General features: G+C 44.1%; 1 protein-coding gene across 1 annotated transcript; it reads right to left on the reverse strand.

Moving 5' to 3' along the window:
• Positions 1-1633: 1633 nt before the first annotated feature.
• Positions 1634-13700, reverse strand: LOC145407695 (N-acetylgalactosamine-6-sulfatase-like). The gene is made up of 14 exons (XM_080278561.1): positions 13671-13700; positions 9783-9906; positions 9282-9356; positions 8558-8660; positions 7963-8106; positions 7440-7627; positions 7183-7323; positions 6893-7008; positions 5708-5835; positions 5260-5362; positions 4649-4807; positions 4554-4604; positions 3172-3252; positions 1634-1720 (listed from the first exon to the last, which is right to left on the reverse strand). Exons 1-14 carry the CDS (start codon positions 13683-13685, stop codon positions 1634-1636), a joined length of 1515 nt encoding a protein of 504 aa, XP_080134687.1. The 5' UTR covers positions 13686-13700.
• Between the last annotated feature and the right edge of the window lie 1144 nt (positions 13701-14844).

Genomic DNA, 14844 nt, shown 5'->3' on the forward strand with positions numbered 1-14844 from the left:
CCTTCAGTTCGGTGACCATAATTTAATTTTGCTATCTCCAGACAATTCTATTCAGCTTAGTGGAGATCATCCGGCTCACCCTTTGCCATAGCACCCCTGTACCGGTCCTACCGCCAGACTTACATTTTGTCATATCTAACTGTCCGACTACCTCGTTGCCATAGTACTGTACCCCTGAACCTCACCAACCATCCACCTCACACGTTGCCATATCCGACCATCCGACGTACACGGTGCCATATCCGACCATCCGACCCACACGGTGCCATTCCGACCATTCTACCCACACGTTGCCATATCCGACCATTCTACCCACACGTTGCCATATCCGACCATCCGACCCACACGGTGCCATATCCGACCATCCGACCCACACCTTACCATATCCGACCATCCGACCCAAACGGTGCCATATCCGACCATCCGACCCACACGGTGCCATATCCGACCATCCGACCCACACGGTGCCATATCCGACCATTCTACCCACACGTTGCCATATCCGACCATTCTGCCCACACGTTGCCATATCCGACCATTCTACCCACACGTTGCCATATCCGACCATTCTACCCACACGTTGCCATTTCCAACCATTCTACCCACACGGTGCCATATCCAACCATTCTACCCACACGTTGCCATATCCGACCCTTCTACCCACACGTTGCCATAGTTTCCCTGGCTACTGTTTGCACTCGGCCACGGAGCCCGACAGATCTAGTGAAGTGGGGTCTTGATGACGGGACTAAAGCTGCTCTCATGTCCCTGCCTTTGTCCCCCTCTCTCGCTCCCACTCTCCGCCATTTCTCCACCATTCAGCATATCCACTACCTTTCTACCTCATCCAACCCCCTCCAACAATTCCTGTCTCTTCCCCTTGATTCTTACTTCTCCACGCCTCCTTGTTTTCCATCCTCTCCATACAAATTCCTGCCTGTGTCCCTCTCCATATTGTTCCACGACCCTCCACCACGTTCCACACACTCCATCACGCTCCATATTGCTCCCAAATGCTCCACATTGCTCTACCACGCTCCACCATGTTCCACCACCTTTCATTTTATCGTTGTCTTTGCTCTAGTATGTGATAGTGTGTGTGTCTTTGCTCTAGTATGTGATAGTGTGTGTGTGTTTGGGTAGGTGGGTGGGTGGATGTACTTTCTTCGCTCTGTTTTGTTTGTTCAATAGTTTGTTTTTCGCACTCTGCTTTCTTTCCAAAGTTGATAGTAATTTAAATGGACCAAGTATTACTTACCTGGCGTTCCTGTTTCAAGAGAACATTACGTATGAAATAAACTCTTAGTATTTAATTCCATACAGCGTCACCCGAGGGATCCTATACTGTGTTAAAACCAGTGGGCCATGTTCCCACCGTATTCCCTTCAATTCGATGACGTGTTTTTTATTGTTACTTCAGACGATTTATTTCAGCTTTGAGGGGATTTTTTGAACCAGGAGATTTAGGTGTAGCCTTCCTTAACTCTTCAAGTCCAAAGTCCCAGGTTGAGTAAAATAAGATTGTAGCAAGTATTTAAAAAAAAAAAAAGTCATAGGATGGAAGGAATTAAGCGGCTTTTTATAATCTTGCTTTCTTTAATCTCTTGCAGGCTGATCTGTTTTGCATGTTAAACTAGTGAGGCCAAACGCAGAGGTAGGGGTTGGATTTTGGCGGGGTGAGGCAGTCGTTCAGGGCTTCACATCCAGGGGGTGCCCAGTTCTGTTGGGGGGGGGGGTGAGAAATTGGAGTTAGAGATCATGGCCGAGAGAGAGAGAGAGAGAGAGAGAGAGAGAGAGAGAGAGAGAGAGAGAGAGAGAGAGAACTATGTGGATAGTAAATGAAGGTTAAAAAAATCAACAACAAAAATGACCGTGATGGCAGAAAAGAGTCAAATAATAAACCTGGCTGTGTAGATAAACAAAAAAAAAGTAAGAAAATAATAAAAACTGTTAATTGAAGACTGTATTTGGTAAGAAGTGGTTAAGTACAAATAATAATCTAGCTCTGCACAGCCAAATACAGTTGTCTTTTATGTAATGTACGTAATTGGTTGCGCTGATCTAGATGCAGTGGAAGAACGCTTAACATTAATGCAGACCAATTTTTCGATGATTAGGCATTATTAAAATGTAGATGAAATCAGTAAAACACTGGAAAGAATATCATCATCATCACCACCACCACCACCACCACCACCACCACCATATTCCCACTACGTCAAATAAGATGAGTAACATGTACTCTGTCTTTCATGTATGCATCAGGTCAACTTGGAACTGTCATCCTCATTCTGTCTTTCCCACTGCCTATGACCTCCACTGTTTTAAACGCAGTGTGTCAGGGAATTTCGAAAAAAATTGGTCTTCAATTTGACGTTTTCGGCTTTCTGTTTTCTTTGGAAAGGGCGAATTTTGAAGGGTCTTAGCCTTGAGTTGTTGCTTAAAGACAAAGTAGAACTAAGGAAATACATGTAAAGGAATAATCATAAGACTGACTGTTCTCATCCTCCCCCCTCCAAAAGAAAAAAAGAATAACAACAAAGTCTTCAGTCAATCACAAGTAACAGATGGCGCCGATTTAAACATTCTAAACCGCATAAAATTAAGCTTTGGTTTGTGGTGTGTTGTCCTGGGTTTAAGAAATTTGTTCGTTGGTGTTGCTGTAGTTGTTGTGACCCCAGGAGCCATCGACCCATGAACGCAGTGGGCTGCAGGCTTAAAGGGCTGAAGTTGCCCTTCTGCATCTTACCTCCTTTTGGGGGTATAGGAAGTGACTCGGTCATTTGTTTTATTGGACTAAGGAGCAGCCCTGATATATTCTTTTCACTGACACTACGTGAAAGCTTTCTTCTCCAGCACCAAATCGTTCGTAGTCAGCAAAAACGAAGTGCAAGAAGGATTTCTCTGACACTGATTATGCCTTTAACCCCTTGAATCCGATGTATTATTTTTAGTTTGTTTGCCTTCTCTAGGTAATTTTATTCAGCTGAGAAATGGCGGTTCTTGTGGAAAACGTTGGTTAATGCTATATACTATTTCGAAACCTTCATCTAGGCTGAATAAAAGCGTTTGAAGGCAGCAAAATTGAAATAAAAAGAAACGTCACCGGAGTGTAGGGGTTAATAATGATGGTGAAGAAATTCCAGTTTTTATGAAGCCTATTCAACTCACCATTACAGCGGAGTCACACCAGTTGAGCACGGGTTCACCTGGGGTAAGAGAGGCCAGGTGTTCCTCCACCACCTGTTGCAGCTGAAGGGGAAAAGAACAGGTGTGAGAGGGAGTGGAGTGGGGGATAGACATGAGAGTGTGGGGAAATGGGAATGGTGTGAAAGAGTGGGAGGGTCGTAGGAATAGCAGGGTGGGGTTGTGTTGGTTGTGTGTGGAAGAATGAGAAATGTTGAGGAGAGGGCATAAGTGGGGGGGATGTGTTGTGTCAGGGGAGGGGGGGGACTGGGGCATGATTGAGTGGGGAGAGGGCATAGGTGGGGGGGATGTGTTGTGTCAGGGGAGGGGGGGGACTGGGGCATGATTGAGTGTGGTGTGTTGGCTGTGTAGGGGGGGGGGGTGAAAAAGATGAGAGGGAGGAAGAGCTGAGGAGGACATGATTGGCTGGGATTGTGTTGGTTGGTCGTATGTGGGCGAATTTAGTGGGTGTGAGTATGATTTGGGTGTGTGTCTGTGTGTGTGTGTGGGTGTGTTTATATGTGTGTAAATGTTTTTGTGTATGGGTATGGGTGTGGGTGTGTTTATATGGGTGTAAATGTTTTTGTGGATATGGGTAGGGGTTTGGATGAAAGGCAGACAGACAGACAAACAGTGGGGGACATGAACCAGGTGTTGTTGTAAGGGCAGGTGTATTTGGTAGTGGTGCGTGGGAGTGTGGTAAGACGGGAGTGTGTTTTAGTTGGGGAATGGGCGAATTTATGTCTGTTGCAGCCAAAACACACACACACACACACACACACACACACACACACACACACACACACACACACACACACACACACACACACACACACACGCACACGCACACACACACACGCGCGCACACACACACACACACACACACACACACACACACACACACACACACACACACACACACACACACACACGCACACTCACACACACACACGCGCGCACACACACACACACACACACACACACACACACACACACACACACACAAGAAAAAAGCGAGTATTATGCATTATTCTAAAGTAAATCCTTCCTGCATGGCTTCTCACTCGGTGCATGCTGTCATGCGGGTGACCTTCAATTAAATCACCGCTTTCCTTCACCAATAGCTTTCTCAAAATTCTTCACTCTGCCTTTTACTTCTTTCTTGAAGACTAGTTTTTTCTGTATTTTGTGATTATTTTTTATTTTTTAATAATGATATTTACCAGTTTGTGGTTGGTATTATTTTGACTTGTTCAGTACCTTGTGAACCCTGACAAATCTCTAACCCAAGCCCTTTTTAGCGGGTGATGGCCAAGGGTAGTCAGAAAGGAAGGTTGACAGTTTTAGCCAAGAATATTCACCCCTACCTCAGACTCACTGAAGTCTGTGTAACGACTACTTAGTATTATTGCCGTGAGAGTTGTCCAGTTCCCACAGATGAAAACAAACCGACTATACCCACCTGTGCTACTTGCTTCTTATACTCAGAGGAAGATGGAGAGAGAGGATATTTCTCCCCCGGGTCCACCTCCACGTTGAAGAGGATTGGCTGGGCGGTGTGGTTTGTGGGCGTGGGCGTGGTGACGTTGTGCACCTCTTGGCCGGGGCAGTAGTTGATGCCCTGGGGAATGTGGGTGTCATAGTGTTTATTTTCATCGTCACTGCTGTCACTCTCATCTTTGTCATCTTTATCACCGTCTTGTCATCATCATCGTAATCATCGCCGTTATCGGTATTGTCATCGTCACTATCGTCATCGTATTTGTCATTATTATTGCACGCCCGCTTGGGATGGGAAGCGGGTGTTATATTTGTGTGTGTGTGTGTGTGTGTGTGTGTGTGTGTGTGTGTGTGTGTGTGTGTGTGTGTGTGTGTGTGTGCAGACGTATATACAGTACACAGACGCAAACCAGCACAGACACGGAGAGAGAAAAGGGGACAGACAAATACATAATGTTTCCCAGATCTTCAGTAAGGAAAGAGGGGATTCAGAAGTAAACATGTACATAGACAGACACAGATCGACGCAAATCAACACTCAGAAAGGTAGACAGAGAGAAAGTGATGTATTACCGTTTCCAGTTCTGCTGTAGGAGTAGAGAAGGTCCAGAGATGCATTTTATAGGAGCCTTGTCTCACGGCCATCAGTCTGTCTCCACGGTACAGGAATACGGGCCTTGAGAAGAGAGATAAATGACGATTTTTTATAGTTAGTCCGGAGAAAATTAAAGGTGGTTTTTGATTCTTCGTCCATAGAAAATTAGAGTTTCTTTAATAGTATATCCGTACAAAATTACAGGTTTTTGGGTGGTTTATAGAAAATTGCTCATTTACAATAGTTTGTTCTTTAGTCGGTAGATGGTCATGATTTTTTGTTCGTTTGCGTCGTCGTCATCAGTATCTTTACCACTCATCACCACCAATATCATAATTTTCATCATTACCATCGTCTGCATCATCATCATCATCATCATCATCATCATCATCAGTATCAAAATATCAGGAAGAATCGCATCCCCACCTAAGGATCTGGAGTGAAGGGTGGAGGAGGGAGTTGGCGAGGGGTAGGCCATCCAGGGTTCGATCCCGAGGGAGATCCGCCCCCGCCAGTTGTGCTACGGTGGAGAAGAGGTCCATATGCGTCCACACCTGTGTTGGGATAAGACACAATGTATTGAAATCTCACATAGAGGAGCATTTTGCTGATCGAGTACCTGCTGGTTTAGGACGCTTTCTTACACCTTTTCTTTATATATATATATATATATATATATATATATATATATATATATATATATATATATATATATATATATATATATATATATATATATATTACGCTGAGTGGTAATCATGTACCCAAATGATGCCTGGTGGTCTAGTAGGTTAAGGTGCTCCTAGTTGGTGGGGTCTGTAAGGGTTTGCATCTGAGGGATGGTTGGGGTTTATTGGTCACATAATGCCACTCTGGGTCGGGTTAGGCTTGTCACCTTTACCTTTATCGGAACTAAGTAGCCTAGTCCAGGGACCCTACGCAACTATTTATATGGGAAAAGTTGGGATTGGATGATGGATGGATGGATCGATTATACTACACAGCATCAATAGTTTGCAAGCATAGAGTAAATGGAAGCAAAAACGCGAACTTTTCACTAATTTTGTAGAATTATAGTCGCTGAGTTCGTTGGCTTATGATATACGAGAATTACACCCACTCACTAGGAGCATTACACCCTCTCACTAGGTAGAACACTCACACTCGTATTATAGAATACTTTCTTAACTGGTATTACACTCACCCGGTATTAAACTCACCAGGTATTACAATCAGAATCACCTGGTAAGAGACTCACCTGGTGTTACTCGCACCGGGTGTTAAACTCACCTTGTTTTACTCAGAATCATATGGTACTAGACACCTGGTATTATATTCAGTCTCACCTGATATTTCTCACTCATCGAGTATTAGACACCAGGTAGTATATTCAGACCCGCTTGGTATTAATCACCTGATATTATATTCACCTACCTGGTATCACTCAGGCTCACCTCTTATTACACTTACTCTCCTGGTATTACACTGACTCAAACTGCAGAACTTTCACCTGGTATTACACTGAGATTCGTACAGTAGGACGCACATTCACCTGGTATTACTCACCTAATATTACACTCAAACCCACGCGATATTACACTCAAAACTCACCTGGTATGACACTGAGCCAGGAGTTATAACACTAGGCCACCAAAATATACCAGGAGCCCTCATACCGCCCTCAAAGGTGGTCTGCTTCCCACATAAGAAGGGCCCGTTGCTGCCACCTGGGGGAGATGGAGATTGCGATGCGGTATAGTGATGGTGTGGGAGTGGTTGTTTGCTGTCAGAGAGAAGGGAGGGGGGAAAGGGTGACTGACAAACTGATAAAAAACACAGAGGCAGATAGACAGACTGAAATACACACACACACACACACACACACACACACACACACACACCTTCCTGCTTGCTGACCAGAGCTGCTCCATTATCGGACGAAAAGACCACGAGTGTATTATTCTCCACTCCCTCGGCCTTCAGTGCCTCTACTATGGCCGCCACCCCTGCGTCAGTCTCTCTTACCGCGTCACCGAAGCTGCCTGGAGAAATTAAATCTTTTGCCTAAATTTGGCCCAGATTTTTATCCTCTTGTAGCTTATTTCACGTAGTTCAGGAGCAGAAAAGGAGAAAAACGTATTTATGGTCGATTACTCACCTCTCCTGCTGGTGCCCCGAAATAGGTGTGATGAGTAGGTGGGTGCGTGGATGGAGTCAGGTGCCCACAGGAGGAAGAATGGCCCCTTGGACGCCTCCCTGTGGATGAAATTGACTGCTTCCTCTATGTACAGCTGGGTCATGTTCGATAACCCAGCAGCTTTGTCTATTGGAAACTCCTGGAAATATCTGGAAGAAGGGAAACGGTGGGGAGATTGATAGAGTGATCGATTTTAGCTCCTTACCGCACCCACAGGGGCGGCCAGATATATTACTTGTTCTTCATTGTCTCTCTCATTGATACTTTGTTTTATTTTTTATTTGTGTGTGTGTGTGTGTGTGTGTGTGTGTGTGTGTGTGTGTTCTGATTTTTGTTTTACGTCATTTAAGTATTCCTCTTTCTTGTCTTTTGTCACCTTTTTCTCTCTTGCCTCCTTTTCAGCCTGTTGTCTTTCGTGTTTTGTAGTGTTTGGTCATTTCCATGCTTAGTAATCGCTCTGTATTATGTCTTCTTCATGACTTACCTTCCAACCATATGATCATCCCTGTAGACTGGTATATTTGGCCTATTAATGCCTGCGTATGGACCGAAGTGGCAATTTGGGGAGCCGAACCAAGAATGAAACCCGTGTTTGAGGGGCAGGAACTGGGGCTGGTGACCGAGGTGCCTGAAGTGGGAGGGAGGGGCAGATAGGATGTGTAGGGGAAGGCACAGGTACGTTGGTAAACACACAATCATAGGCAACACATACAACACGCACACAAAACAAAGGGCGAGGTACACACACACGCACCTAAAAAACGCACACACACTCATGCTAACAGACGCTTACATAAAACACACACACTTGAGCATAAAACAAACGCACACGCATGCGTGCAGAAAGCTTTCACATACACGTGACGGGATGGCTGACATGCCTGATAGGTAGTCAGGGTCAGATACTCTCACACACCCATCGTATGCACATCTCACTCATATGAGTTTTACACTTCCTGGAATATTATTTACTTTTTGCTTTATTTTTGTCTAACAGTGCTCCGGTTATATACATAAAAACAAAAAGTTTCCTCATCTCCCTTTACCTCTTCCTCTCCGTCTACGTCACATCCACTCACCATTTCCCAATGAGCCCAGAGGTGTAGTTCCGTGAGGCCAGTAGCTCCGGCAGTAGAATCTCATCGTCAGATATGCCACCCATTATCTCCTGTGGTGTGTAGGCTGAGGGCGGGCAGAAAACAAGGATGACAGGGTCACTAGAGCCTTGATGTATTAACACAGGCCCAAGAGTTTGTGTGTGTGTGTGTGTGTGTGTGTGTGTGCTCAAAAAGTCTCCACAGCAGCAAAGTATGGTAGCGAATCATTTCGTTTGGTATTATTTTTCATTATAGTTCGACTGAGAAGTTTCAGTGACTCTATTATGCACAAACGAACAAAAGTATACGCAGCAAGAGTCCAGTATAATTTATGAATTTTAAACCAGATGATTATGGAGACGGCAGGATGGGGTGTCTGGTTTTCATGTAATTGTCGTAACCCCAACATTAGGATGACGTTTTCCTTGTGTCCAGTGTACACAGCTACACACACAATATATCCCCAGTTCTGTCTGAAGAATATTTAGAAATGGCGAAGTACAATGAAAACTTGAAAAGCCTATCTCTGCTAATACATGTTTCAGATGGTTCGCTTTTTCAGCTGTTTTCGTCAGACTTTGGGATGATACCTTTTCTCGTCTGAGCACTAACATGCATGCTGGATATAAGTCGCTAAAGAGGATGTCTTAAGAGTCTCCTGAGCTGCACAAGACTTTGATCCCTTAACTCTCTTCTCCCCACTTACCGTTCATTCCGTGGGTGTTGTTGGAGTAGAAGCCGTTCCGTATTGGCAGCCGGCCGGTCAGGAGGGCGGCCCGTGCTAGTAAGGAAGAAGTGAAGAAGTGTTAGGAGAGAGGCTTTGAATATTTAGTAGCACCTCTTCCTCGGCGATTTATTTAGCCCATTACACTTCAGTATCCTCTTGTATGTTTTTTTTCTTTTCTCTTAATGCAAGCTATGTCGGAATTAGAACGATATAATTGGGATACAAAAGACTGGTGCAATATGTAAAATAAATAGCAAAGAAAAATACAGAGGGGAGCATGTCAGGGAGGAAAAAACAAGGATAGGAAGATGCTACAACATATGCAGATTAAACTTACAAGGGGAGCGTACAGGAGAGAAAACAAGAATGGGAAGATACAGAAATATACGTAGATTGCTTTAAACTTACAAGGGGAGTATATATGATGAGAAGGCAAAAATAGTAAGATCCTACATGATACACAGGTTGTTTTAAACTCACAAGGGGAGCATATGGGCGCAGCGTTGTATATGTGGGGGATGGTGAGGCCCTCTGCAGCCAGGCGGTCTATGTTGGGTGTCTCCCTGCTAGGTTCCCCGTTCCATCCTAGGTCACCCCATCCCATCTGTTTGGAATGAGGAAGTTAGGGGAGGTTAGAGATATGTACCCAGTTGTTTTGGTTCCAAGCTGCTTTGGACTTGAACTCAGTGGACTTCGGGCTGAAGTTGTCCTGCAGTCCACCATTCTCCTCCTAGGGGATGGGGAGGGGGATGAGGGGCGTTTGCATAACCAGGCAGAGGGCAGTCCAGATAGCGTCCTTCTCCAGCACCAAATTAGAGGGCGAAGGTTGTGTACTCGAACTGAAAACGAAAATTAATGTGGATGCATCCCCATTTTCTGATGGGTTCATTTATAGAAGGTCACGAACAAAGTAGATGATTATGGTACTGATGTAATGGCCTTCGTCTGTGGTGCATTTTAAAAATTCATTTATTTAATTTACTTCACTGTCAGTTGACTGCTTTGGGGGGTCTCCCTTCTAGACTTCCCCGTTCCACCCCATGTCACCCATCTGTTGCGAAGGTGAGGTTATAGATTACTGTATGGAATGACCGAGAATGAATGGATGGACCGACGGATGGATATGAAAATGAGGTTGGATGGATGGCTAAAACTGAAAGGATTGGACGGCTGGACGAATGGATCTGCAACTGATGGTAGGATGGACGGATGAAACTGAAATGAGTGGATGGATGGATAAGTGATTGGATGTGTAGCTGTCATCCTAGTCCTCCTCTTTCTCATCATCATCATCATCATCAATTAAAAAAATGAATATTTCTTGCCGAAATTCAGCATATCGTGAAACCCGTCTTGTAAAAACTACATGTGGACTCTGCACGAATTCGTTTGACGATGGGACTTATTGGCATTACTGTGCGGCGGTTCTTTTATCTTAATCTGGCCCAAATTATACGTCCTCTCCCAGCGTACTTCACGTAGCTTAGTGACAGAATAAGACATTGCTGCTACCCTGCATCCTTTTCATAGCATTACTTCGTGACTAGCATCATGTTCTGATGTAAATGTTGCAACGCAGCAGCCAAGCTGGAGTGATGAGTTTTAGGCCAAGTTGAAGTGAAAGGAATATAGGATCATATTCTAGTGTATATTTCTTGCAACAGCTCGATGTTAAAGATGGAGAGACGGTAATTTTAAGCCAAGTTAAAGTGGAGAGAGTATAGCTGATGCGTCGTACCCCCGGCAGCGCGGTGAGGAGACAAACCAGGAAGTGTGTGTGATGTGGCACTTTTGATGAGGTGCGTGTTTAGTCCTTGCCTTGTTATCGACCCGCTTCGGCAGTTTTCATTCAGGCTAAAACCAGATCTGTATGACTTAAGCTGAGGGACATACTATTAGTCACTGTTTAACAAGGACCTCGATCGTCTCTTGTTTCTTTGGATGTCCTTCGGGTCTTCATTTGGATTAAGAGTAGTAGTACAAATCCATTTAGTGGATTTCGTAACTCCTCCTCGCAAGCGACTTATTCTGCATGTTTCACCTTAGTATTCTCGTTCAAGGTACTGAAGCAAAATATGTATACAGTTTAAACATACAAATAAAACGGAGAATATCTAGATAGATCTGAGATAATAAATTGCCAAGAAAAAGATGCCACGAAACTTATAATGGCATTTGGAATGCGGTCGTAAAACTTAGACAGTGTTGTACAGACAAGAGAAATCTTAGCAGTTAATGGGCTGCTTCATTTTAGTATGGATTTTCTAGAGTAAAAAAGAAACAGAAAGGGATTTTTTTCGCGGTAGCTATTTTCAGATTTTTTTTTTTTTCACTTCGAGGACAAAAACTGGAGCGATGGTTGTCATTTATGGTGAAAATTTAAGGACCCTGTCAACCTACATTATTAATCTGCTGACCATTTTTTTTTTTAATCAATTTTTGCGAACACCAGGCACTTCGGTGCAGAATGTTGCTGAAGCCTGTGTAGGGATGGGTAGAGTATAATAATTTTTTCACTAACTTGGCCTAAATTTTCATGCTTTGACGGCTTATTTCACGTAGTTCAGTGACAGAAACCAATAATACGACATCTCGGCGCCCTTTTCATAGCACTTCTTCGTAACTAGCATTATTTTCTAGTATTGCTCTCTTGTTACAACTCAGCATTGAAGGTGGAGAGATGGTAGTTTTAGGCCCAGTCAAAATAGAAGCAGTATAGTAACTTCTTTAGTTCCTGGATGTATTTTGTGGTTAATTCTTGCTGCTGAGTCGGTTTTGTTCAGTTTAGGGATGTTACGTTTTAGAGAAGAGGCCAAGATGGCCATGTGTAATCTCTCACTTTCGGGATCTCTTTCTTAAGCTGAATATAAATCTTACAGCGACCTCAAAGATGAAACAGGAAAGGCATCCATGGATTGAACATGTAAAGTCTGACCCGTACTTGTTGGCATGGAAGTCTGGTAGCATATTCCCGTAGCGATATATTTTGCTTCTTAGACCTTAGTACTCACTTGTATGCAGTTTATACCGCTTTAGTATGGACCTACGTTGATCCAATTGCGTACTAAAGGTAAGTCATAAGTAATATGCAAAATAAGTGGCGAAGGAAGAGGTGCTACGAAGCCTCCTATGCCATTTAGACGACAACCCCAGGAATTCAAGCCCAGAGGCTTTACCAAATGCCTCAGTAGCCGCAGCCATGTTATCCTCCGTTTTCTGTGAACCTGAAGGATGAGGTAAAATGCTTCTTGCAGGGCCTGTTCAGATATGAGGGCGGTGGTGCTGGCGAAGAGACCCGGGTTTAACTAGGTTCATCCACACTACAAGCTGTATCTGAGGTGGCTTCGTAGTTCCTCTTCCTTTGCTGTTCGTTTTGCATGTTGCATCTTCGAGCACACTCTTGTAGGCCATCAGTGTCGTTGTAATATCGACATGGTTTGCATCAGTAAAATACAAGAGAGTATTGGGGTGCAGTGTGTGGAATGAATCGCTAAGGGAAATGTGTTACGAATCTCCAAACCCTCTTAGAACCCAACCCAAAACTTTCGCTACCATGGTTGTATTTAGGAGTCATATTCACGCTGAAATCAGCTGAGAAAAACCGTACTGTCTTGTGGGTTCAGCAGTAACATCGATTCATCCGTCGTAGTGGGTGTTGGGGGGGGGGGTTGAATCTGGGTAATATAACATTTTGAGGTTCTCTCTTTCTCACAACCTCACATCAGCTGCCCTTTGTCAATTCCCGTCTCTTTGTCTAACCTCCAGTGAATTTTTGTTCTTAGTGTTGGGGCGGTTGCTTAGTTGTTTGTTAGGACCACAGCTGTATTATAGCAAGCGAAATGTTAACCCAAGCTCAGTCCTGTGGGCCCTGAAAGCATTTATTGAACCTCCAGTCTCAGCTGCAACTTGCTGCTGCATGAAGGGTGAGGTAGGAAAGTTTAGTCTTTTTACATCTTTTTGTTTTCCTCGGGGGAAAAAAAATCACTTGCGAGTGGGAACTGATCGTCCCTGAGAATCCGGTCTCTGTAAGACAAAAGGTAAAAATATCATGCCAGACACAAATATTCCCGAACATGATGACATTAGGCGGCCCAGCATCCACCAGCAGGACACTAAACAGTTAAGGAAGAGAACTGATCCTAGGTTTGCTGGTAAATCTTAGCTCAGGTGAACAAACGGGCAGTATTATCAAAGTCAAACTCAAAGAACATTGCACCACATCGTCCATAAACGCAACGACAGCATAAGGCAGTCCAACGAAATACTAAACAAGACACCATGTGAACTGACCCTAAGCCTGACATTTAAAGCTCTTGTCGATAAATGAGTAAAAATATCTTACGTCAAACATACAGATCATTGACTCACATCGTCCATGAACATGATGATAACATTGGGGGGTCCAGCATCCACAGGGAAACCGCCAAACAGAAGGGAAAAAGCCACTAGAAACATGACAGGCGTCCTCATGCCGTCCATTGCTGCTCGATGAATGTTGTGGAGGGGTGGCGGGCTCTATCACACGCACACACACACAGACACACACACCTCCCTACCTGCACCCAGCCCATCCCAACTACCCTCAACACCACCCTCAGTGATAGCGCGCGAAGTGTCTTGGATATCTTTTAATCTGATAAGGCTACAGTGTGTGTGTGTGTGTGTGTGTGTGTGTGTGTGTGTGTGTGTGTGTGTGTGTGTGTGTGTGCGCTTGTTCCATAGTTGTTGAGTATAATAGAGAGATCGAGGTGAAGGGTGGGATGAGGTGCAAAAGTACAGTATATGAGTGAGGACAACTGGTGACGGACGGAGTGACATTCTGTAGAGGTGATCCATTTGTAATCACCCCTTCCGGGATGAAGGCGTCTGGCCGTAGATGAACAGAACAATCGACTGACAAAGATAGAACACAGCTCCATTAGAATTTTGTGAGGTACAGGTATATATATCTAATCCGGTAAAGCTAGAATAAGCATTAGCTAATATTTCTTTTATGATATTTAAGAGTTCCTTTCAGATTCTTAGAAGTAGCCCAATCTGTTCGTGGAAGTCTCAAGGTGGTCATTATCTCAATGTTGATATGACCAGATGGCGTTTTCCCTTGTTGCTTTTGTTGCCATGTCTTGGTTATTGTTCAGAGGTCCATTTCGATCATTGCAGAAGTAGTAGTGCAATAAAATATAGCCATCATCATCATCATCATCATCATCACCATCATCATCATCATCATCATCATCATCACCATCATCATCATCATCATCATCACCATCATCATCATCATCCTCGTCATCATCATCATCATCCTCGTCATCATCATCATCATCATCATCATCACCATCACCATCATAATCACCATCATCATCATCATCATTACACTTTTACGCCAGCATGACATGGCTACGTTTATATTCGCTTATTTACGTACCCACTTGGTCCACTTGAAGTATGTGAGAGGTAACAGTCCAATACAGTACCTAAATCATCGTCATTATCTTACCAGCCAACGTACTCACTCGTTGCCTGTTTCTTGGCCGTGCATCAG

The sequence above is a fragment of the Coenobita brevimanus genome, chromosome 74 (assembly GCF_032717465.1).
Source record: "Coenobita brevimanus isolate Jiangsu-jjx chromosome 74, ASM3271746v2, whole genome shotgun sequence".
In the NCBI taxonomy this organism is placed as follows: domain Eukaryota; kingdom Metazoa; phylum Arthropoda; class Malacostraca; order Decapoda; family Coenobitidae; genus Coenobita; species Coenobita brevimanus.